The sequence below is a fragment of the Falco punctatus genome (genome assembly GCF_963210335.1).
Source record: "Falco punctatus genome assembly, chromosome: 3".
NCBI lineage: Eukaryota > Metazoa > Chordata > Aves > Falconiformes > Falconidae > Falco > Falco punctatus.
In genome coordinates this window covers 103304224-103329371 of record NC_137582.1, presented here as the reverse complement: position 1 = coordinate 103329371, position 25148 = coordinate 103304224, and the positions used below count along the sequence as shown (strand labels likewise).

At 42.2% G+C, this 25148-nt stretch overlaps 1 protein-coding gene across 9 annotated transcripts in view; it reads left to right on the top strand.

Annotated features, from left to right (window-relative positions):
• The window catches only part of COL15A1 (collagen type XV alpha 1 chain), a 171947-nt gene extending 147692 nt beyond the window's left edge, over positions 1–24255 (top strand). For 5 of the 9 annotated variants that reach the window (XM_080381190.1, XM_080381192.1, XM_080381189.1 and 2 more), the window contains exons 39-42: positions 1098–1157; positions 2080–2265; positions 3465–3580; positions 3906–24255. In XM_080381190.1, coding sequence (XP_080237316.1) covers positions 1098–1157; positions 2080–2265; positions 3465–3580; positions 3906–4119 — 576 coding nt within the window. In that variant the 3' untranslated portion in view covers positions 4120–24255. The remainder of the gene's footprint in view (positions 1–1097; positions 1158–2079; positions 2266–3464; positions 3581–3905) is intronic. The other 4 variants (XR_013927186.1, XR_013927187.1, XR_013927188.1 and 1 more) reach the window with 4 other exon arrangements.
• The last annotated feature ends 893 nt before the right edge of the window (positions 24256–25148 follow it).

Sequence of the window (25148 nt, the reverse complement as noted above, 5' to 3'; positions counted from 1 at the left end):
CAAATGGTTACAAAAAAAAAAGCATTTTGTTTTGTAACACCAAGGTCAGTCATATCAAGCCCTGGTCCCTTTTCAAGGAAACTCAGAAAAGTGTTTCTGAAAAGCATGTTATCTGTAAAAGATTATAGTCCTGTATTCAGGGTACATCATCATCACCTGCCTGTAACTTATACTCAGTGTGCTGACAGTCTATAAATTCACAATAGTTAGTTTGTATCTGACCCCATTCTGCAAGTTATTGTACCAACCTGCATGTGAACATGCTGTTTGTCCCAAAAAAATCACAGGACGATGAAAACTAAGAAGTGGCGAAGGGGATAGAGAACTGTATCATTGATGACTGGTTAACTGATCTGACTGCTAAGATAATGGAAGGGCAGGAGAGTGCTAGGAAGGAGCAGTGAGAAGGAAGATGGCTAGAAATAACGAAAAAAAATTTAGACTAGGTCAGAGGGAAGTGCACTTAGCATACTGGGAAAATGTCTAGACCTCATGTTACAAGAAGTTGTCCACAGCCTCCAGCTGACACCACATGAGTTTCTCATCTGGTACAGTCAGCAGCTTGTTACTCATACTTACCATAACTAGAGGAAAAAAACTTTGCTGTTCCTGAAACAGCTCTGAAGATCATCAGCCTCCTGGTCTCCACATGCCAGTTGTTTAGGAGAGGGAATTACAGAGGCCTTGAGAAATATTCCCACCCTCTACGTTTTCTGGTTTCACATCCTCCTTACCCTTTTGGTTTTACTTTTCCTGACCTGGTGTTCTGCTCCTGCCAGGAGCAGGCTGCTCCCATGCAGGACTGCAGGTGCGATCCAGCGCCAGCTCTGGCAGGGCGCTGTGGAAGGGGTACACGCAGGTCAAGCAAAGCAACTCTGGCCAGGACAGCTTTCAGGCACATATTTATGTGACACACCAAACTGGTGATATGCAGATCAAGTATTCTGGATACATGGTTTGGGTTTATTTTTCAGAGGCAGGACAGTTTCAGGTTCTCCAGAGTTCAGTGTTTGCTTTAGGTAGAAATTTTTGAGTGTCTAAAATTCTGATCTAAGTAACATGTTTAATATATCTGTTTGCATGTGTTAAAATAACAGGGATTTCAGTCTCTTCCAGCACAGAGTCCAACATCAAATATGAACAATGGAAAACCAGCAGTAAGTATGAGATCTGTACTGCGACTGCATAGCTGTGGTTTGAAACATGACAGTTTGCATATTGAGGGGGGATTTGTGATATTTCCTCTTCAAATTCACAGATTTTTTTTCTTTAGAAACTTACAAACACACTTCTTTACCTGGTTTAGACACCTCAGAGAGAATTTTAGATTGTTTCTTCCACATCAGTTTTCATCATCCTAGCCCTTTTCTCATCTCAAAGAAAAAAGAAAATAAAAAAAACCCACAAATCTGAGTTAGGAATACTTCTTCGCTTAGTGATTGTACCTGCAACACACAAATTTTTAAGTAACAGTAGTGTTACAATTAAATCATTAAAGAATTCATTACAATATTTTCTATCTTCATGGTGCTGCTTGTTTTAGTTTAGAACATAAGCCTTCATTTAAAATACTCTCCAAAATATTTAGACAAAGAAAGCAAGGTAATGGAGTTATATATATAATAATAAAATAAAATAAAACCCAAAGAACAAAAATGTAGTTTAGTTCTTGCATCTGTACTGTTAGAATTAAGCATACTACTTCCTGCATTTGGTAACAGTGAAAATTTAAAAAGTATGTGGTCACTTGTTACTACCTATTTCCATGCTTGTAGAATTTGGGATTTTGTTAGTGTGATAACTCCAAGACTTCTGTTTAAAATTACTAGCTGCTTTTAAAAGAATTTTATTTTTTAGGAGTATATAGTCTTCATGGTTTCCTTAATGTTCAAAGATCAACAGGTGTTTCTGCTATGGGTCTCAGCATTAAGAAATGCAATGTTATGGCAGCAAATAACTTTCATACCCTGTATGGAAGATACTAGTTCTTGTGCTGGCAGCAGGAGGGGGTCTACTTTGTTTCTGATATATATCTTCCTAGTGTTATAAACTTAAAACTTTTCTTCATTTTTTCTCCAGCTGCATCTGGTGGCTTTAAACTTGCCATTTTCTGGTGACGTGCGAGCAGATTTTCAGTGCTTTCAACAGGCCCAACTAGCAGGTCTGACATCTACCTACAGAGCCTTCCTCTCATCACATTTGCAAGACCTGGCCACAGTTGTCAGGAAAACAGACAGATACCATTTACCGATAGTCAATCTTAAGGTAAAAATGAGTACTTAGTGCTTGTTCTATTAGGATAGGCTGTAGGTGCCCCAGAATGTTGGAAAATGGCAAAAGCAGAAAGTTTCAACCCAAACTGCATTTTATAAAGAAGCAGCTTTGCTTCATATTTTGCAGACAGGTTCAAGAAACAAAAAAAGTAGTGGTAAAGTAGAAAATACAGACTGTCTCACATTTCTTTTGCATTTTCAAGGGCTGCTTTTTTCAGTATCCTGAGGCTAATGGTAGAAGTAGAAGCTACAAGAATAGCCTACTTCAAGCAGACTGCTGACAAAGCAACAGTATGATGTCTGGCTTTCTGGATTGTTTTTTGTATCAGCAGGGAAAACACATCCTCATTTCTCTAAGATCACTGTTATGTTCTACCTTCCAGTATGATCACAGACTACAGTAGGCTAAAATGCCTGGGTTTCTGATTTCTAAAGATAAAGGCAAATTCCGTGCTTAGGAGTGATGCTGGATTTACCCCAGTGAAACTGAGAGTGTAGAGCATGAGTCATGTTGTGGTCTGACATAAACAGACACACTTTAAAACTGAGGAAAACAAACCATGTCTCTGTAGCATTGGCTGGCTCCCAGAAAAAACCAGCCAAAGAAACCTAAAGGAATAACGTGCGATGCTTGGAACGTGCTGGACGGATGCTGCTCTGAAGTGCATGCACGTACAGAGCCTTGGAGACAAATTTGTAAAGATCTGTTTCATTGTTTCGACTTCGACGGGAAAAACGCTAAAGGCGTTTGAGAGGCAGCCTGATGCAAAGCTTTTGCCTTAAACATTTGCAACACTTCTCACAGAATTGTGACCTCACCAGATGTTCCAATACAAATTATATTTTCTCTGTAGCTACAGTAGTTATAAGCAATTTTTCAAACAGCCCCTTAGACAGTTAGGAGGAAAAGGACAGTGGAAATGGAGACAATCAAGCTGAGTATCTGGAGTGACAACAGAACGGAGAAGCGACTGTGAGGCAGAGGTGTGGATCAGAGAGCTGTTAGCATAGAGATGATGGATGAGACAAGTCTGTTCAGGAACATCATGCAGAAACTGATGTGAAAGCTGAATCATAAGCTTTCTGAAATGCAAATAAGATTTTAACTGTATAGATAAATCTACAAAAGTTAGGTATGATGTGGATTTGGGATTTGTTTTGTTTGTAAAAGTGCCTTTGAAATTTTAACAGGGAGAAACACTTTTCAGTAACTGGGAATCTATATTTAATGGAAATGGTGGACAATTCAACATTCATGTTCCAATATACTCCTTTGATGGGAGGAACGTCATGACTGATCCATCTTGGTGAGTTAACATTGCCATTTATGAGTTGCACGTGACTCCTCTTTTTACCAGGTAGTACAAGTAGCAACATCTTGGGCTAGTAGAAATGTAATAAAAATGTCTCTCTTTCCTTATGCTATTTTTTTTTTCCATTTCTGATGGCCTATGAATGGGTTATCAAATGGAGTTCTCCTTTTCTTCCTCTCCTTTCTGTCTTCATCTTTCCCTACCAACCATTTGCTTCAACCAGAAGGAAAGCAGAAATACAGGTCACCACACATACAGGTGTGCAGTTGAATGAAGCAAAAAGAGGCTCAGGAAATAACTTCTAAACATTACCTTTCAGGCCTCAAAAAGTAATATGGCATGGTTCAACTGCAAACGGGATCCGACTGGTTAGCAACTACTGTGAAGCCTGGCACACAGCTGATGTGGGAGCCACGGGACAAGCATCGCCGCTGAAGACAGGGAAACTTCTTGATCAAAAAATATATAGCTGTAGTAATCAGTTTATTGTTCTCTGTATTGAAAACAGTTTTGTATCTGATCTCCAAGGATGATAATTCACCTGTTGCACATAGGAATATTCCATTTTATGACAGAAAAAGTGGACACTGAAATTTCATTTGTAATGATGTAAATATTTTAAATTTTGTAATTGCACATTTCAGGAAAAAATAGCCAGAGAAAACGTACCTCAACACAAACTGCATCACAGTTAGGTGGAACATCCAGTGCACACACAGTTGGCTTAAAGCCCCTCCTCCCACTTGAACCCCAGACGGTTCAGTTTGCCAGCAATTAACTCACAGCCCCTCGTCTTTCTGGCTGAGCTGAAGATCACTGAAGGGCACAAGTCGGGTGGGGTGTACGAGGAAGTGCCCGCAGCCTGTCTCATAAGCAGCATGGCTCAGCAAGGCTGCTGCTGCCTCACAGCAGAGAAGCTGCAGGCTCTATGCTCCTCTTTTGACAAGCAGAGATTTTGAATACTCAAAGCACTATGCATATACATATATATATATACACCTGCTGTCCCTGAGCAGACAATGGGAGGCTGTTGTGTCTTAGAGGGCTGGAATTTTCAAAAAAGCTTTAAGAGCAAAGGTGCTTTCCTCCCTTGAGTTTGAGCAGAAGCTGAGTACCTAACTCCTGTAAGCTTGTATGGATCACAGCCTGGTGCTTACATGCAAATTAAGCAGCTTCCACATCTTACTTCAGCTTTTCTCTTTGCAGATTCTAGGCATAGGGCTTTAGGCAGAAGGAGTGAATTTCACCTAGACAAAATCTGGTCCTTATTTTGGTGCTATTGTTACCAGGAAACCTGGAGCAATGTTAATCGAAAACATCCTGTTTTACTGGTACGACTGTGCAAAGTAAATTTAGACAAATGAACCATCTGACCTTTATTTATTTCATTGCGTATTAGAGGAAGTCATTTCCTGTTGTGGCAGACTGGTGAATTAAAGATGTCTGTCATAGTTTCTTTAAAATAGGTTCTAGACATTGTTATCCCACTAAGTTATGTGTAAAGTGTTTTTCCTTTTTGTGAGTTTACCCTTCTGGCATTCATGTAATTAAAGAATTGTTTTATAAAATAACTGCAGCAATAATAGGAATGATCAGTAAATGCTAATATTCTTCTCAAACAGTATCACCATAATATCTGAAGTCTTTTGCCTATATGTTTGTCTACTGCATACTTTAAACAACATATTTACTTGTATTTTATCAGGCAGTAACTATGGATGTCAAACTCCATGTTATCATTTTTAAGGATTTAATCTGGAGTCTGTGTGGAAACGTGTTCATTTGCTGACAAGGAGAGTATCATATTACTAGACATCTACCTTCAAAAGCCAAGAACAAATCACACTGTACCGCACTGATATAACTATGTAACATAGTATTGTGAAATCCAGCATTATTTTCCCAATTTACTATAAAAGCCTATTTCCCAGGGTCAGCTGAATCATACCTTGTTATTTTCTTGGGAAAGTCACGACTCCATTATTACAACATGGTAATGAGGCTAAAGCAGTTTATATTACATTAAAATACATGCATAACAATTTACCGCACTCACGTATAGTCTATTTCCCTAAAATACTGAGCACTCTTGTGAAATGCTGAATTCCTCCAGTTCACACAGCTGGAAGAGTTGCATCTATACGGCAGCTTTTCACTCTGAGTCGCAGAAGGTTCGTGGGGGAAAATAAAGTGCTTTTACATGCTTCCAGCAGGAACCATCTACCTTTAATCCTTTAATTGCTGGCAGACCCTCAGCTGGGCCAAGTCATGGCCAGCAGGGTTTGTGGTCGCAGCCGCTCATCACCCAGCCACCGCCACCCATTCTCATCCCTCCTCTCCAGAGCCAGTGCCCGGGGAGCTGGCCATTTCTCTGGCTAGAATTGCGGTGACAAGGCGGGGGCAAAGAGATGAGAACACACAGAAGAGCTGTGTGAAGGGGCAGGAGAGAAGACTAAAAAATAACATGCAGTCTTTAGGAGATACTGACCTAGCCGTTAAGTTATGCCCAGCAAAAGTGCACCTGGAATTCTGTTTGTGGCAATCCTTTCATGGGGCTAACCCCTCTCTGCACCCTGAACAGCTGCTAGAGCTTAGCAGGGAACTGAAATGGTTAATCACTGTTAGTGAGATGGTGAAGAACTCTCAGTGGTTGCTTTCCGCCTCTAACATTAATCTGCAGGCTACAGGAATTTATTGCACATCCTTCAACTTAATACAGAGCAAAGCCCAGGCATCGTCTGGCCTGCTGTGTGCTGAGTTCACACGCTGCGCTCACAGGCCGGTGAGGCAGCTAGGTTACCAGGGAATGGCATGAGAAACCTGTTAGAAAGATGAGGGTTTCCCTTGGGAAAAACAGTTAGTCATTTTTACCAGAGCCAGTGAGGTTCTTGAGTCTAGTAAAGTCTAGTAAAACTGAAGAGAAACAGTGATATTCATCAAGAGTATGACAGGGAAAAAGGCAGCCCAGTACTTAAAAATAAATTAGCTTTCCCTATCAAAGCAGAATAATTTTTTTCAGCACAATTCCAGCACAAAGGTCAGGTGCGCTTGAGGAAGAACATTTGCTAATTTAGGTAAGGGGCCTGTGCAGAAAGCAAATGAATCACCAAAATGAGCACCAGAGCATGGCTGAAAAGAGTAACAGCACCAGAAGCCAGCGCAGCAGCCTGCATGAATGACAGCAGCGTATCCACCAGGTAGGGCTCTTCTGCCTTGCAGAGGGAGGCTTGGTGTGAAAACATCCAGTTACTTTGAAGCTTTGATGCACTCTAAAAGGAAGAAGTTAATACGCTGTAAATACAGAGGAGATGACAATCTTATAAACCATCAGAACTCCAGGGCGCATTGATGAATAAAATGCAGCAGAATCATTTCAGCAACTGCAATGAATATTTCTAGAAATCAAGCTGATAGATTTGTCTTTATATAAATTGTAGGTGCAAGACATTGCAACAATAGCTTCTTTCAAATCAAGAAGAATCCACAGTGGGTCTGGACACGCAAAAGAATCAGTTTTCCATTAAAGACAATTAAAAATTAATTTTAATTAAGCTGGTGCTTAACCGCAAAGAAAAAAATTTACAAAAAGAAAGAAAAGGGGGGGAAACAACCAGAAAAAAGAGTCAGATCTAGGAAAAGTTAATAACTGTTTCAAAAAAGGAATATTGCCTTGTTACTGGAGAGATTCATTTATTTATCATGGATACTTTGGGGATGCCACAAAATGCAGGAATATGTAGCTGAATGCTCACTAGATATTCTTTCTAAGTGAAAAGGATATTTTGTTATGAAGGTAAATTGGCACATGAATTAAAAATTGACTTTGAATATACATACCACTTCAGTTTGGACTTTGTTAGAATTGGACAACAGTTTTCAGCAGAAACATCAGTTTTTACTGGTTTATATTAAATTTGACAACTATCTTCAGTCCAAAAAAAGCAATAGGAGACATTAACTGTGTCATTTTCAAAAGACATGCTTTAAGTCAAGACATTTTGTTCTAATTTACTTGCTCTTTAGTAATCAAAAGGAATTAAGACTCCTCAGTAACAGATGAAAACAATTTTTATTAGATGTTTTACCTCCTCAAGGACCATTCTTTTTCAAAAGTGCTAATACTGCAGCAGATCCCCCCCAAAAATGAAAAAAGCCAAACACCTGTTAGCATCACAGCTTTATGCAGCCAGAATATAACTCCTGCCAAAAGGGTGTAAGTGTACTTACAAATTGTTACCTCTTCAGTATTTTCAAAGCAGTTCAACACAATAATACAACATCTGTCTGAATTGACTGACCACATCCTAAATACCTTGTGGTATCATGCAGTGATTTTTAAAGTCATCTTTTGACTTCCACTGTTACCAGTTGATCTAAACTTTTTATTTACCAGATTCTCTTCCACTGTACCCATAGCCCAAAAGAACCTGTTCTACTCCTAAGCAACAGCCATGTACACACAACCCAACCTAGAGGTGCACCCAGAGCGAGTGGCTCGGCTCTGGCAGTGTTAGGCTTTGCCTAGGAGAGAGGAAATGAGGAGGCAGAACACGTCATCCTGCATGGGCAGGAGAGGGACATGGAATGGGGCTTTTTGTGTTCATCCTTTCCTCTACCTTGTGACTGACCTCCTCCCTCACTTGTCCTTCCCCAACTGTAGAGGAATGAAAGCAGTGGGTTGATGAGCACTGATAACACACAGCTGTGGCCTTGCCTCCAAGGCAGTGGGTTGATGGACATGGACAATGTGCAGCTGTAGCTTGGTCCTGCTAAGTAGTTGAATAGCCCTGAGGAGTGTGGAAGGGGAGTGGCGTGGTGTGGCGTGGCTTCTGGAGGAAGGACAAACAGCATGGACAGTAGAATCTGACCAATGGTAAAGCCTTGTTGCAGTCTACTAGTTTGATTGTGCTGCAACATTTGGTGCCCCATGTGAGGCTGACTGGGTTGGACTCTGACTACAACACCCAACCATTTATCTTTTATTTAAAGCTTGTGCAGCTCCTCCACAGAAAAGCTGGCTGCCTGCAGCCACCAGCTGCTCTGGTGCAACATGCTGCAGTAAAGGTTCCACCTTTCACTGGGATCTTCTGCGCTCAGAACAGCACCCAGGTAAGTGCTGAAGGTCAACTTGCATTTGTGTGTGCTCTGCTAGGAGTATGGGATGTGATGGTGGGGAGTCCAGAGAGGTCCCTCTGGAACTGAAAAGAAGCCACAACTCCTCCTTCCCTTGCAAAGCAGCCAGCCTCGCCGCATGTGCCGCGATGTGCCGTACTGCAGCTCTTCCCAGTGTGGCTCACAGGATTGCGGACAGCGTGGGCTGCGGGAGTTCCTGCTGAGGCCAGTCCAGCATCATGCCCTGGTGTTGGTCAGGGCTAATGTTACACCCTGCTTTCCCCAGCTGCTCTCAGGGGTACTAGTGATGCTTCAGCAGCAAAGGGGGTGACAGCCCCGTCTGACCTTACAAGAAGTGCCTAAGGTCGCCTGCCAATCCAAACTCAAGCCAGGGTGACGATGACAATGCCTCTGAGGAAAGATGTGTTTTGTGTGCTGCACTTCAAGTACGCTCCCAGGAGCAGCAGCCGAGGCTGCCTGGCAGCTGTTCATCCACTGCTCAGTACTGGTACTGCCGCACGGCGGGTTTCTTTGGCCTTCCTCAGTGCCAGACACATTCACAAAGATCCCAGCAACAGTAATGGCTTCCAACTGGAAAAAACATTCTCTCCCCACTTAGTTAGAGGATGGGTTGGTGTAAACCTCTGAAAAACAGTTTGTTGGTGTTTATCTTTGCTGCAGTCACGTATTTTCACTTTGCAGACCCCGAAGTCTCAAGTGAGGATAGCTGTACCTCTGAGGCTACAGCTGTACGAGAAGAGTACCAGGGCCTGTGTACAGGGGTCAGCACAGGTAGCTTGGCTGATGGCTGAACTATTCCCTGGCACGGTTCTGGTCAGTGCCCTCAGTACCCCTTCCAGCCACTGCCTCGGGGTGTTTTTTGGGGGGACAGCATGTGCCAATGACTGCTGCTGTGGATAGCTGGAAGGAGCCACCCTGTTCTAGAACAGAAAGGTTTGATTGTACTCACAGGTGCTGAACCACTGTGCCCAGCCCCAGGGCTCACTGGGGTCCTCACCCTGCACTGCAGAGGGCCTGCAGGACACACGTGTCCGATAATCATGGGACACCACACCCCAATACATCCTTATGGCTTTTCCAAGCTTAATATACAAAGCTCCTGCAAACATCTAGTCATATAATCCTCGCGCCCAGGCTGCTTACATTCAGGGAACCCTCCTAAAGGCATCATCGCCCTACACAAATGCTCTCATGCTGTATATTGGATATATTGTGCCATCCCATTATCCTCACCTCACTCAACAGCGACGAGCATCTTGGCTAGGGCATGGCATGGCTGTTCACACAGCTGGGAAGTTTCAGAACTGTGAGAAAGAAAAGGCCTTGGTACAGCCAGACATCCTGTACAACTGGTAACTGGTACCATGATGCAAACTGGGCATCGCAAGACATTTGCCCATGTCCTTGACTCCAGCACCTGGTGGATCAGGCTTCGTGTTTGTGTGTGCAGGGTACTTGTTAGCGGTGCTGAACAGCTTCCAACTCTAGAGGCAGCAGCAGCTTCTCAATGACTCTTCAGAGTCTAGAGGCATGCTGAGATTTGCCTGAGATACCAAAATTGAGTTCCCACAATCATCCCCCCCCTTGACTTTCAGCCATCCTGTCAGAAGGCCTCCTGATACCTTGAAATGTGAGCCTGCATCCTTTGATCCTATGCCATCTTAGTGTAGGATGAGTGGTGTGCTTGAACTCAGGATCACATTCTTATTGTGATGTTGACCAAAACCAAGCCCAAATGTCATATTGGATTTCCTTTTTTCAGCTGAAGTGGGAATTGTTCATCAGCTTCATCAAAACTCGCATCAAATGGTGATCCCATTATTTTTCAAGTCCCTGTTTCCTTTCCAGAAGGTATACCCCGGTGGGCTCTGAACCTCCACCAGTTCTTAGGGCTTGGAAAGTCCTAGGGTACCTCTGTGAACTGGTTGCTTCAGAAGTCTTCCCTACAGCACATTTGCATTCATGTGTGTCATTGCCATCAGTCTGCCTACAGAGTAAGAACATGGCTTGCTCCCAGCAGCTTTTTCTCACACCAGAAACTTTGCAAAGTTTCTCTGTCATTACAGCAAAGCCATTTGTAAACCACAAACAGTGTAGCCATTTTTTGTTCTTGATCTCAAACACCCAGGATTCAGAAGCAGCCCGTGTCAGGAAGACACAGCAGTCATGACATCACACGCTTACAAGTCACGGTCTTTCAAACAAATCCTGAGACTCTTTGCCTCCCTTGTCAGGTTATCTGAAGCCAAAACCACTGTACAGAAGATAACTGGCTCACAGACTGTAAGATTACGCTAAAATTTGCTATGGCAGAGCTTATCTGAGTAATCAAAACATACACCACTGACAAAGCTTAAGGCCTGGTGTGCTTCTTTACAAGTGTTTTCATCCCTGAGGCTGCAGAATGCCCATCTTGATTCCCATTGTCATCCAGTTAAAGCTTACAGAAATTTAAAAGAGCACATGTAAGACTGCTGTTTGTGCAAAGGGTTCAGATCCAGCCAAAGCTGATGCCATGCATTAATCCACATGAATTAGAAATGGACATACAGACTGTTACTCAAAAGTAAAAAAAAGATTTATTAGTAGCCAGAGTTCATTGAGATTCAGATTGAATGTATGTTCCCTATCTGTCTCCCTGCTTTCCTGTAGTTTGATACATCTCAGAATGGTAGAATAATTTAGATTGGAAGTGATCTTAGAAGGTCATCTAATCCAGCTCCCTGCTCAAAACACAGCTAAGCTAGCGTCGGTTGGATCTTCTCAAATTGCAGGCAGAGGAACTGAAGGTGCAGCCGTGTGCTCACGTGCCTGTGCCTCCATCTTAAGCAGGCAAGAAGCTGCTATCTGTGCCTGTGCCATCATACTTTTCTGTTAGGAGGGAAGTACCTAGCAGATGGATGGAGGCCATTGTCACCAAAGTCAGAACAGATTTCTGGCCTAGGCCTCTCAAAATGTATCTCCTGAAGAAAGGTCTGTTTTCATAAAGAGAAGGATGCCAGGGGGAGAAGCAAGCCAAGTTAGTTACATCTAGCTCAGTCACCTCCTAATGACCACATATTTTTCCTGGAAAAAAGTAGAGTCAACCCCCCCAACCTAGCTACTGATGGTATTCCAGAGGACACTGCAAGCCGGCACACACTAGTGACGTCCTGTTCTTAATTGAGTGCCACATAACTACAGGCAATAAGCTGCTTGCTCTGTCTGTCACTTGAATCTGTGCTGGGTTTTGCTGGGGTAGATTTAATTTTCTTCATAGTAGCTGTGTTCTGAATTAGAGCTGGAAGCAGCGCTGATAACACAGGGATGTTCTCGTTATTGCTGGGTGGTGCTTACCCTGAGCCAAGGGCTCCTCTGCTCCCCACCCGCCCCACCGCGAGCAGCTGGGGGGCACCGGGCGCTGGGAGGGGGCACGGCCGGGACAGCTGCCCCCCCTGACCGAGGGGTGTCCCAGGCCATGCGCCCTCATGCTCAGCATGTACAGCTGGGGCAGGAGGAGGAAGGGGGGACATACGGAGTGATGGCGTTTGCCTCCCCAAGCCCCCGTCAGGCTGGAGCCCGGCTGTCCTGGCATGGCTGAGCCCCTCCTGCCCACCCGGGGGAGTGGGACTGGGAGTGGGGAACAGGGAGTGGGAAATGAGGAGCAGGGAATGGGTGCCTCCTGCTGCTTCGCTTGTGTGTGCGGCTTTTGCTTTACCTATTACACTGTCTTTATCTCAACCCATGAGTTTTCCTGCTTTTACCTTTCTGATTCTTTCCCTCATCCCACCACAGGGGAATGAGCGAGCAGCTGCATAGGACTTAGTTGCCAGCTGGGGTTAAACCATGACAGAAGCACAGTATCTCTCTTACAAAAAGCCAATTGCTCATCACCAGCAGAAAGTCAGGAATACTGATGAATAGCCTAGAGGAGTGATCAAAATAGTCACTTACAGCTCTATCCTCTTTTACTGTACACTCGGTAGGACATAAGGCGGGAAGGGAGAAGGGTAAGACAAGTCAAAATGATTGGGAAAGAAGAATAATAAAGCACTGAAGTTGTGGTGAAATCTGTGAATGAGAAGTTAGAAGAAAATAACAAATTATCAGCTCTCTATAGGATCTATAAAAGCAACTCTGAATGCTGTAAAGATAGTCTACAGGCTGGAGCTATAAAAGGGAGAGTGAACTCAGAGCAGATGTTTGTGAAGAGCAGCCTAGTTAGATCTCATAGATGTCAAACACAGTGACAAAAAGGATCTAGGTACCCGTGTCCAAAATTCATGGTCCTCTAACTTCCCCTTAGCTGCTAGCAAATACCCACAGGCAGCTATGCTTCCATTGACATTTCGGGCAATTAAAGAGCAAGAATGTCTTTCTGTAGCCCAAGAGTAAGAATCCACAGACACTGAAATAGCTCCAATAGGAAGGACTCAGAGTAGCACTCCAGATATCTGTAACATTGCAAGTAAGGTCTGTGAGCACAAATCCCTTGGGCATTAAACCAGTATTTCTCACCAGGATAATGGGCCAAGTGGTAACAGCTCCCAGTTATACCTTTGCAGAAAAGCTCCGATTCCACATAGAAACTTGACTACATGGAGAGAGTGAAGAAGTGTAGGCAACCCTTGGTGCCTTGCTGACAAGACTTTCTGTTAGTTTTGAAGTGTCTATCTGTACATTACCCAGACAGCCTAAGCACCCAACAGTAAAAAACAACAGTGATGAGACTTGAGCTGCCTAAATCTGTAATAGTAAGTTACTTCTGAACTTCTGGAACCTATTTTAATCAAAGGCAGGTCAAGATAAGATGCAGAGCAGCAACTATTGCCATCCAAAATTACAGCCTGCTTGAAAGTTAGTCCTAGTTCACATGTTCAAGAGAAGCCTAAACTTGTTTTAGCCCAAAGTAAAATGCAGAGGGTGGATGTGGTAACAAGTTCCCTATTCCACTACTTCTGGGAGAACTGAATAACTTTCATTGTTACCAGTAGGGCCCAGTAACTGCTGTGACTCCTCCACCCAAGCCAACTCAGAAGCATACAGAGAAGTAAGCGCAGGACAAAGAGCAGCACAGAACAGGACAGGAACCTGCTGAGACCCAGCTATGCCGTTACAGGTTTTGGTAGCAATGTTCAAACACACACTACATTTCAGGCTCAAGTTGTTTACAGTGGTTTCCTTTCCACAACACTTCTTCCTCATCTTGCTCACAGGAAAGCAATGTCCAGAGAACAAAGTAGGACAATACATCAAGGGTAAGGCTGCCTGGAAACCCCCAGCTTCATATGTTACAGACGCTGCAATGACTAAAGCATGGTGTGGCCAAAGAGAAAGGACAATCTCACGTTCATGGCAACACAACAGTGCCCAAAGGGACTGGATTCTGTCCCTGATTCACTCATGGAAGAAAAGCTCCATAGAAACCCATCCATTTTAGAGCAGGTTACAAATAACGTGCAGCAGCTCAACATGCAATTCCATGAGAGTGAAAATTGATGTAAGCGTTCTCCCTTGTGCCCACCCTTATTACTGTGAAGCCCCACAGAGTGCACAACAGACCAAACACAAACCCTGCAAAGTAAAAGTTTGTTGTTCCTTGCGGATTTAGCTCTTTGATTTGGCTCCTGCGGGATAAGATATGGGCAAGTGTCAGCGGGAGGGAGGGCAGGCTCACAGCCACGGGTGCGGAGAAGAGTAGTGCTTGCTTATGTTGGTGAGGTACTGCGCTCTGATCTACAGGCCACTAAGCTGTGAGAATGAAACAAGCTCCCGAAGTGGGCTCTGCTCATTCTGTGCACTGACTAAGGCATTGTAAATAAGATCACAGATTTTAAAAACATACTCAAACATGTAAATCCATGTGCAGATGGGGCATCAGTAACCCCAGTTCTGGCATTTTTGAGTGCTTTGCTTTACAGCATTGAACATTTTTTCTATCACAGGTATTTTGTGTATATGTAATTCATAACATTTTTGTGCACCTAAACATAACTCCTTTTATCTCACCTCCAGGATAATCCTACAAATGCTAAGAAGCATTTCTTCTCAGCCAGGCTACAAGAACAAACTAATTCATACATGTTTGTAGGCTGATCCATTTTTGAGAGCTGATTCAACTACAGAATAAAACTGTATTTTTAAAAAAATGTCACAGCTAGTTTTTAAAATGTAATACTTACACAGCTTCTTGACCTTTAGTAAAGTTCTAAGAAAAACTCCTGGAAAAAAGATAAAGCATTCAGCTTCTCAAGAAAATCTGTTCAACTGAAAAATAAGAGCATGATAGACTGGACTTCCAATGACTTCAGCTGTAGCTACAAAGGGAGTAACCTTCTCCATAAAGCTAAAATGCAACAGAATGATACTCAGACATACTCCATAATCTTTTGCCCTAGTGAATATCAAACATTTATTGAGCTCTTCATTTTCTGTCCTGTAATACATTCATTATATTTGATGAAATTAATCCCATTACTAGTTAGTCAAACTGCAAAGATCTCCTTGCTAATGAAGGCTTTTCGTTTCCCATCTTATACTCTTTGTTAGTTCAAATATATATATATTCTTACTACCACCTTTTCCAGTTGACAGAATAATCCAGTGCCATGATGGACATCTTCCTGACGTTCATTTAAAATTTTCATTTTTTCTTTAATTTTATGATGTCTTTAAGCCAGGAAGTGACACATTTCTCCCGATATTTTGGCAATGTCACCTTTAAACACCACTGACAATAGGCAGTTCAGCGGGGCAGTGTGGTGAAAGCGTTTTCAGTACTACTGCTGCAGATGTTCTAGGATATGTGGTTATCTAGAACGTTGATTTAACCACATGCAAGGCAGAGGCCAAGTCTAACTGGATAGTATCTCTCTAGTTTCAGTTTTGACTAGTGACCTCTTGATTTCAGGAATAGGAAATACTTGTGGAGACAGCAGTGGCAAGAAATGTAAACATCCTCTCAGACTTTAACAGAAGTACTTACTTCTACGTGTCAACTTCCTTTTGCATTTCCTGTTCGATGCCTTGTGACGGTCTCCACTTAGTTCAACAGCAGTTAACATTCACCATCAGAACTATAAAAATAAGTTAACAGATTTTATACACCCTAGCTTTTTGGTGCAGTTCTTCATGAATTGTCATAGGAATGGATGACTACAGTAAGCAGCGTTCACTGATTCATAGATCTGTAAAACCTAGCCTTGTTTCGGAGACCAGAAATGAACTCTCAGCTTCCAATACTATCACTTCCTCTTGCCAGTGGGATGTAACATGCCACAGAAGCAGGACAGTCACCAGAGGACAGCTGCTTTGTTGTGAGTACCAAAAGGGATGTCTAGTTAGTGTTACAAATCCATCAGGGGTGTTCTTTTCAGGCGCAGGTGTCATCTTACAAAAAGATAACTAAAGGGCATTCAGTGAAGAGCAGCAAATCAATAGGTCTGCGTTATCGGATGGAGATGCTAAAGGCTGGCAATTCACAGCAGCAATCACCACCAAGGTGAGATACATTTGCCCGTTAACATTCATGTGGCAAAGGTATTTTCTGCTTCAGGACATGCCATTTTTGAAACTCTTTCAGCTTAATAAGCTAAGACACCAGTCATATACTGAGGTCCAAATCAGCAGATACAGGTTCCTCACAAGTGTGGAGAGAAACTGTATGATGTATTAGCATGGGATTTATTTTAATTTTTTTACATCTTCCTTCTTGAACAGTTACTTAAATTTGAACGTTAGCTGCTCAGAAGTGAATGGAGGTAACTGGGCTGAAATAGGCTGGTGATTCATATGCTGCCTCCCAGGAAGCAGCACACAGTTAATTTTGCTGGAGGAATGCAGAGCTATTTGTGAAGTCAGAGAACGCGTGGTGTTTAGGTTCTGGCACCTATCCTAATAGCAAAAAGATCTGGTTACAGCAAGGACTGCTGAGTGTATTGATTTGGCTTCGTTAGTTGGATAGCCAGCACCCAAAACGTCAGTGCTCAGGGTCCTGCTCACAGCCCAGCTCAACGCGGCACAACACAACCTCACCATTCTGTCGATCGTCAAATGGGATATGCCAACTGCTCACAAATATCTGCAGAAACAAGCCATGAAGGGTAAGACTAGAATCCCAGATCTCTTGGCTCCTAATTTAAAAGATAGATGAAAAAGCCTTTTCCCTGTCAAATACATTAGAAACATTTACCAGATGCAGGCAAGCAAATAACCGAGCGCCAGGAAACCTGTAGGACGCTTGCTAGGTCTGTGACTGTGCTGTGCTGTGCTGTTGCAGTGCTGAATTTTAAAAATGAAAACAGGAATGACTCATGACTTCAAAAGAAATGTGAAGCTTTATTAGTAGACAAAATTAGAGGTGTGAGTCAACTGTTATCATTATGTACTAGGAAATTCTGAAAAGTTTTTAGACAGTATTTCCATGAGATTAAATACTAGCAAAAAAATTATTAACAGGAAATCGATACCAGCAGTCATCTACGAGGACCTCTCATCATCCAAAAGGCTTTTTTCTCCTTGACTTAAGCTTATATCATCAAATCCTAGAATCATAGAATGGTTTGGGTTGGAAGGGACCTTAAAGATCATCTTGTTCCAACCCCTGCCATGGGGACACCTTCCATCAGACCAGGTTGCTCCCAGCCCCGCCCAGCCTGGCCTTGGACACTGCCAGGGATGGGGCATCCACAGCTGCTCCAGGCAGCCTGGGCCCGTGCCTCATCACCCTCATGGTGAAGGGTTTCTTCCCAATATCTAATCTATATCTCCCCTCTTCCAGCTGAAAGCCATCCCCCCTTGTCCTACTGCTTCAGGCCCTTGTAAGAAGTCCCTCTCCAGCTTTCTGGTCAGCCCCTTTAGGCGCTGGCAGGCTGCTATAAGGTCTCCCCAGAGCCTTCCCCAGGCTGAACCCCAGCTCCCTCAGCCTGTCTGCACAGCAGAGCTGCTCCAGCCCTCTGAGCATCTCCATGGCCTCCTCTGGAGCCCCTCCAACAGGTCTGTGTCCTTCCCATGTGGGGGGCCCCAGAGCTGCATGCAGTACTGCTGGTGGGGTCTCACCAGAGCAAAGTAGAGGGGGAGAATCACTTCCCTTGACCTGCCGGTAATTAATTAATTTAATTTTTACTAATTAAGTAAAATTAAAGTAAGACCCACCTACTTTCATGAACAGTTGGGGAGACTGTTATCTGAGGAACTTGCCAGCTGGGGGTGTCAATGGCAGGGATAAAGCAGATATGAAGGACATGACAGGAATGGTTTATTATTTTATATTTTGAAAGTCAGAATCTTAAGTCTGGTTAAAAAAAAAAAAATATGAAAAATCTTAAACTGCCTATCAACAGAAGGTCATCCCTGATTGCAACTTCTCATTTTTTCTCACTTTATCTTAGCAACTGGCACTCTTCCAGGCCATCATAATTAATATTTCATACTGTTTGGAAGCAGAGTAGTTAAGCCCTTGAAAGCAGTACTGATGCAAATGTAGTATATATTTGAGACGTTTCAAGTCAGAACTGAAGTTACATCAAGAGGAAAGACAAAATGGTTCAAAATTTTTTTAGAAAGATAGGGCTCACATCGGGTGATAATGATGTATCACCAGACATCCACAAGAATGCACATTAGAATGTAACTATTAGTCTTTTGTACCAGATACATACAGAGACAAGAGTACTTCCACATCCAAAGACACAGGAACTAAATATTTGCTTATTCTGGTTTTGTATACAGTTATTAGGATCTCAATAATTGGTGGTCAACAACCCCACTTAGAAAATGAAGACTCAACCTGGAAAAATGCCTGAAAACAGAACACAAAGCAAGAAAAAGAACTGTAATTTTCTACCAACAAAATATTACAGACTCAGTAATAAGAACGTTAGGTCTCTTGCGTGAGGATGTTACAGTTGCTACCGTCTAAAAAAAACCACAAACAAACAACCCCCCCCAAAAAAAAAATCCAAGAACTTGCTTCAAAAGTTTGCTTACTAAAGCAAAGATTTAAAAACACATCCTTATGGTGTGGATGAAATATTTTTTCAATATGTGAAAGTTTTCTACATCCCTAGCCTCTCCTAAAAGAATTTGAGATTTGAGAGCCTCTGCCATCTCCATAGCCTCTAACTACTTCTCATCTTACTGTGTTCTTCAAGCCTTATATTTTTGACTAGGTGTATTTTAGTACCAGCATTCTTGCTACATTCTTGAATTCCTAAGAGAGATAGTTTCATCAAGCAATGTAGTATCCAGTCTAATGAGACTTCTTAGATAAAAGTCAACCTTTGACATTACATTTAAGGGATATGGCTGATGGAAAATTATCTCTGTAGAGAAACAGAATGAAATAAGTTCTTATTATTTGCAACCAGCAAATGTTGTTCTGGAGGATTCCCATACTAAGTCAGAAATGAAAACAGCATAAATTATTATTTTATTATAGGTCTAGTGACAAAAAGTCTTCCCTGTTAATAATGTTGCTTGGAAATGGAGAAATAACCAAGGACTGCTCAAGAAATGGTAAAACCCCAAAGTTCTACAGCTAATTTCCACCATCTCTCTTTTCACTGAATAATTTCTCACCTTATTCACATAGATTTTTTGCTTTTTGAATTTTTATTTCTTAGTAGGTACAAACTCTGTTACCCAATTTAAAGGAAAAAAACACCTTTTCAGAACACACTGCAGAAAATCTCCAATTTTCTTGGACTGCTCAAAGTACAGCACCTTTAGAGCGAACTCTAGCTATTGTTTGCAAATGAACAATTGAAAACTTACAGAAAACACTGCTAAAAGAGACTACAGAAGCAGGATTTTGAACCAACCAGGCAGAACCTGAACTGTGATAGAACTTACCTGATCACTGCAGGCAAACTACAGTCACAAGCACTGAAGAGCAAGAGTGGATGGGGAATACGTAGCAAGTCTAGAAAAGCTGCAGTGAAAAAGGCAATTCCTACAGGATGTTATAGAAGAAACTCTTATCTTCTCTCATTCCCAGTTTGCAGGGTTAATGTATCAGTGTCAGGAATGAATTATTACTGACAATGTTCTTTCCTTCTTCCTTTTTTTTTTTTTTATTCTGGGTTTACACTTAACAAAATGTTATTTTAATGACAGAGTTTTATTACTTTTTTTAAAAAATAATGACTGATTTTTAATCCAAGCTGAATCTAGATCCCCAAATCTAATACTCTGGGGTCTTAGCAGCTTATCACCACAATACCCACTTCCTGCTCTAAGAAATTTCTTGTGTCTAATGAGCCCTGATTCCATGGAAGAAGTCAAGTTTGTCAAACCCACAGGATGCCTACCTGCTATGGGTACACAGAGGTCTACAATAGGAAAACCTTATGATCTGTGCGTTGCTGGAGAGATGTTAACTTTAGTGAGTTACATACGCTGCTCCTTCCCCACTCAAGTCTAAAATAAGTCCAATCTCAAAACTGGTTTCAGTGTATGAGGAAACTGACCTTTCTTCAAAAGCAGAATGATTTAAATTATTACTTGCACCATCAACTTGGTATGAGTAGTGTTCAAGTAGGTAAAGCAAAAAATATCCTCTCTTAATTAGAGGAAAGCGACCTTAATGCATCTGTCCTTCACTGTAGTCCTAAATATCTAGATACTCATGCAATTTCAGGGTTGCTATAGCAACATAAGGCCTTCAAATAGATAATGACGTACGGTCTGAAGTCATTTCCAGACCTCATTGATGTCAGCCTCTCTGCTTCTGGCAACCCCTCCCTAAGCTAACCAGCCTTCTTAGTCACTTCTGTGTTTAGCAACATGACTTGGACTATATACTTCTTCCCTGGTTTCAGCATAAATTAGACCTCTCTTTAATGAGACTTATGGTCAACACTGCTCTCTTTGAATACATTTGTACCCAACTTCAAATGAAGGTGGATATCTTATGTTTAGGAAACAAGCTTAGCAGCTGATGGACTCTACAAGCTGGAATGAAACACTAAGTTTGAGGGATTTAACGGCACCAGCGCAAAATGTCATCACTGAGATCTGCTTAACTGCACAGTAAGAACGTACCACACTATAACGTATCCACAAACCTATTAGCTGTGCAATAAGGAGGGTGCAAGCTGGAGGGATCAAGCAGCTGCACGCTGATGCAGTGTATTGCTGGGCTGCCCGGTTCGTAACTCTGAGGTACGGATCTGGTGTGTTTCACAGACAGTGAATTAAAATCGAAAAGGGCTTCGTATATAAAGTCTTTGACTGGCCTTATGGAGATGATGAACTAGTTGAATAACTAAGATCTCACTGTACTTAGTTTTGGAAACACTGATGAGGAAAATCAGGCAACGTTTATGAAGGTTATAAAATCAGTAATTCTGAGCATTTTACAATGCAGTGACTTCAAAAAAGTGTTTTCTTTTGCTTGTCTCCAATTAAACAAGATCACAGATCTTTGCTAAACGTTCTCATTTGTGTGCCTATGGAAATTGCACACTAATAAGCATTTTGGTCCTTTCTGTCCTAGTCTCACTAAAACTGCTTCGGCAAGTCAAGGACTGTGGGCGGAGTGGGGGGCAGGTGTTTGTTGTTTTGGGTGTTTTTTTAAAAAAAAATAGTTTATTCTGTTGTTTTGGTAAATGTTATTTTTTCTCTTACTGAGTTCCTTAGTGAATGTAATTTGTAAATATCATTACACACTGAGCAGTTCTTAAAAAAGCATATAAAATTTAGCTATCATGGAGAAAAAAGTGTAAACATTGCAAATGAAGTTTTGCAACACTTTTATTTGTTCTTGTTCTAGCGCTAACTGTCCATATTGTCTTGCTGAGAGAAGGATTAATTAGAATTCTTCAGTATCCCGATACAGTATCCCTTACACCAAAAGACTAATAAAGCTTTTAGTGGTCACTATGAACAATATTTCCTACCGCACTTCTACATGTTTTTACTTTAAAAGCTAAAAAAATTGTATTTCTTAGTACCCTTTTCCTTAAGTAAGCTTATAATCAAGAACATTAATGTTCTTGATCAAAGACTAATCTATAGAACAATTTGTTCTGTATAATTTTCTATCTCACCACATGTCCCTTTTCAAAACTGGTTATATTTTAATTCCCTATGTAGTTCTTAGTATATGGGTTCTGTTTGAACCTTTCATTCACTTGCCAAATATTTTGCTTTCCATCTTCCAGAAAGAAAGCATAACAAACATTCAAAAAATTACAAGAATTCTTGCAAGAAATACAGCTAGCACTAAGCAAAGATTAATTACTTCATCCTCTCTCCCTGTGGGTGCTGCATGTGTATAAATGTCATATTCTAGCACAGAAGCAGGAAATTAACCTGTGTTTAAATTGCAGCTATTCCCTGTACAATAACCTGCTCTACTCAATCTAATAAGCAAGGATTTTAAAAATACGATTCAACCATTTTGATTATTTAAACAGATCTCCTGAAGTCAGATAATTCAGATTTTGTGTTGTCTTTTTTTGGGTTCTATCTTGCGTTTAAAAAAGCGATGGAATTTCTTGCATCTTTCTATAATTGGAATGGTGGACATTCATTAATTTATGACAGGAGGCTAGGCAAAATGTTTTCCTTGCCTATTCTTCTGAACATCTTTCCACTGACTACATTATTTCCATTCTCAGTAAGCACTGTGAAAACAAAGATGGATTAAAGTTAGGTAAGAAGTGGTTTGAAGGATTCTCTCGCACTGAAAGCTGAAGACCAGTGTTTAATACATCCAGTTAAAATGTCACAAATGTACTATGGTGAGGAGTTGCTTTCTATTGAACTTGCCAAATTTGTACGGTGAAACTGTTTCCTCGTGTTATTTTGGCAGAAAAAGGCCAAGCAATTATTGTCATTTTGAAAAATCTGAAATCACAGAAAAGTTATTTTCTTCCTTAATAAAATATGGTTTAACAGAAAGGCGTATCTTGGAAACTTTGCTGTGTCATGGCCTGACTTAGGCTCACTTGCCTAACTAGCATAGTTAAGGATGAATGTAACTAGATGCAGTCTTAAGTAAGATCTCTCCATTTTCTCTGGACTGGCATTCAACTGTTTGCAGACACAGGGAGAAACTGATGACTTAAATCTTCTCAGGCTATCATTTGTATTTCATATTTTTTATCTAACTGCTCCATCCTGTGTGGCAAAAAAGACAGATTTTATTAATTATCAGACAAAATATGTAACTGACTTCCAACAAGAACAAGATCCAATTGTCTACCAGAACCTTTTTAACATCAAGAGTCTGTATGAAATTCAGAAGTCCTCGGAACCCACCTTAATCAAAACCAGAAGCTGCAGTCCTAAGAATCTGAAACAGGGAATAGAAGTATGGCAACAGAAGGGGCAATTCTGGACATACAGAACGCATTCCAGCAGCTCTGCAGTTGCTGTGTCTGCCCCAAGTTTACTTTGGCTTTTGAATCTGATGTGGTACACAAAATTAGATACGTACCCAGGGATCAGGACAGGGGGTGACACAGTCACAGGTATTTCTTCAGTAGCAGTCTTTACCTTGTGCCTGCGATGAAAGAAGGGTGACACCTGGCAAAAATACTTAATTTGTGGTGGCACTGTTCGCTACTTGAAAGTAACCTGAAACCATCTTAGTTGGTGAGCTGTTACCTGCAAGTTACTGACTTTATTCTTTCTATGGCTGGCAGCCAAATGCCGCTCAGGATGCCAATTCAGAACGTTCCCCGTAGGACTGAAAGAAAATCCTTCACCATGCTCTGCTTCCTGTTCCCTGCCTGCCTTCAGAGATACTGTCTGTGGGCCATCCTTAAATCCAGAAGATCTGCAATGGGGAAATGAATAGTGGTTTTCCCAAGCACAGAATTTTCTTAACTTATAGTTTCAGTGGTCTACATGAACTTAAATGATGCCTTTGGGATTTGAGTAATTTTAACAGTGCATCAGGATTTGAGCAATTTTAACAGTGTTTCAGTACTTTTTGATGCTAGAGTATTACTTGAGGATTAGCCCTTTAAGTATTTCTACATATGAATAACCAAGAACATGTTTGCCTGCTGTTGCCAACTTCAGTAGTTCATTATGGCAAGAAACCCACTATCAAATCCAAACGCTTGGTCCAACACCTGTCATGAAGGACATCTGTCATAAAAATATTATTTTGCAAAAGAAAATATAACCAGGGTCTGTTTATATATGATGCTGATGGTTGCTTGGAGAGAAAAGGAAAGAGAATGAATTAATAAAAATCTACCTCACTTTGAACTGTTATATTATCAAGATTCTTATCCAGGTGAACTGCCCTGTAGGAGAAAGAAGACTTTTTAAAAAGGCTGTGTTGGCTGAAAAACTGCAAGTAAAAAGGAGATGGGAGATCAGTGCAACATGGAAGCAAATGTGGCACTGAGGAGCGTGGAGGTTGCTGCCCTGCACTCTACGAGCTGGGAAGTCACCATCTGGCAGAGACAGTACTTGAAGCTCGCAAGTGACTGCAGGTAGCAACAAGTGGAAAAGCACCTGTGACCTGTGTGACCCGTCCTATGACCAGAGGGTCGCACAGCATGCAAGACAAGCAACAAAAGTAGTATAAAAATATGTGCTGAACTTGACACACTCTGAACTGATTCAGGATCTGGACACAATAGCCAGGTAATGGAGCCAGGCCAGGAGGAGAGGGAGGAGGGGAGGGTGGATTCACAGAGCAAGCAGGTAATTGCTGGCAACGTGGTTCCCTGATCCCAAGAGGAGAGAAGAGAGCCTTTCCTCTTTCCCTGTCACACATGCAAAAGCTAACAGACCTGCGGATAAAGTAACCATCTCCGTCATGGTATTTTTCTTCACAGGGTAGATCCTAGTTGCCACAGGTTGTAAGATGAAGCAGGACCTCAGACAGAGGCTACTATTATGCTGTCCTCAGACAGCAGAACCTATTTGGGCTGTGCAAGTTCACTTCCGATTCCCAACGAGCTCCTCCGGCTAGGCACAGCGAGCACGCAGACCGCGAGGCCAGGGGAGCTGCGTGTGGGGACAGGCAATGCTCTCTCCTTGTGCACCACTGAGACTTGTCGGTTCTTTGTCCTGTGGGAAGACAAACCCTTTGCTCCCAAGCTGTGAGGCAGGCTGCACAACTAGCAGCACAAACCCTGTCTCATACGTTCAGCAGCTGGTATGTCAGCAGTGAGTAAGCTGTCAAGAGTGTTTGTGTGTACATCTACAACCCATCCAATGACCTACATGAGAGAGAAGCGTCACAGTGAGCAATGAAAGGGCTCTGCATGCTTCTCCTAGTCCGTCTCCTATCTGCACGGTCCCTGGAGGAGTAACTCCGCGGCTGCCGTGGCTCTTCCTCCTCTCCAGAAACAGCCTGAGAGCTGCTCACCTCCGCCCGCACCCCCTCCGGCGCGGTGCCACGGCAGCCCCGCATCTCCCAGCCGGCGGGCCCAGAAGGCGGGAAGCGCGGGCCGGAACGGTCCTCCCTGCTGCTGGCCAG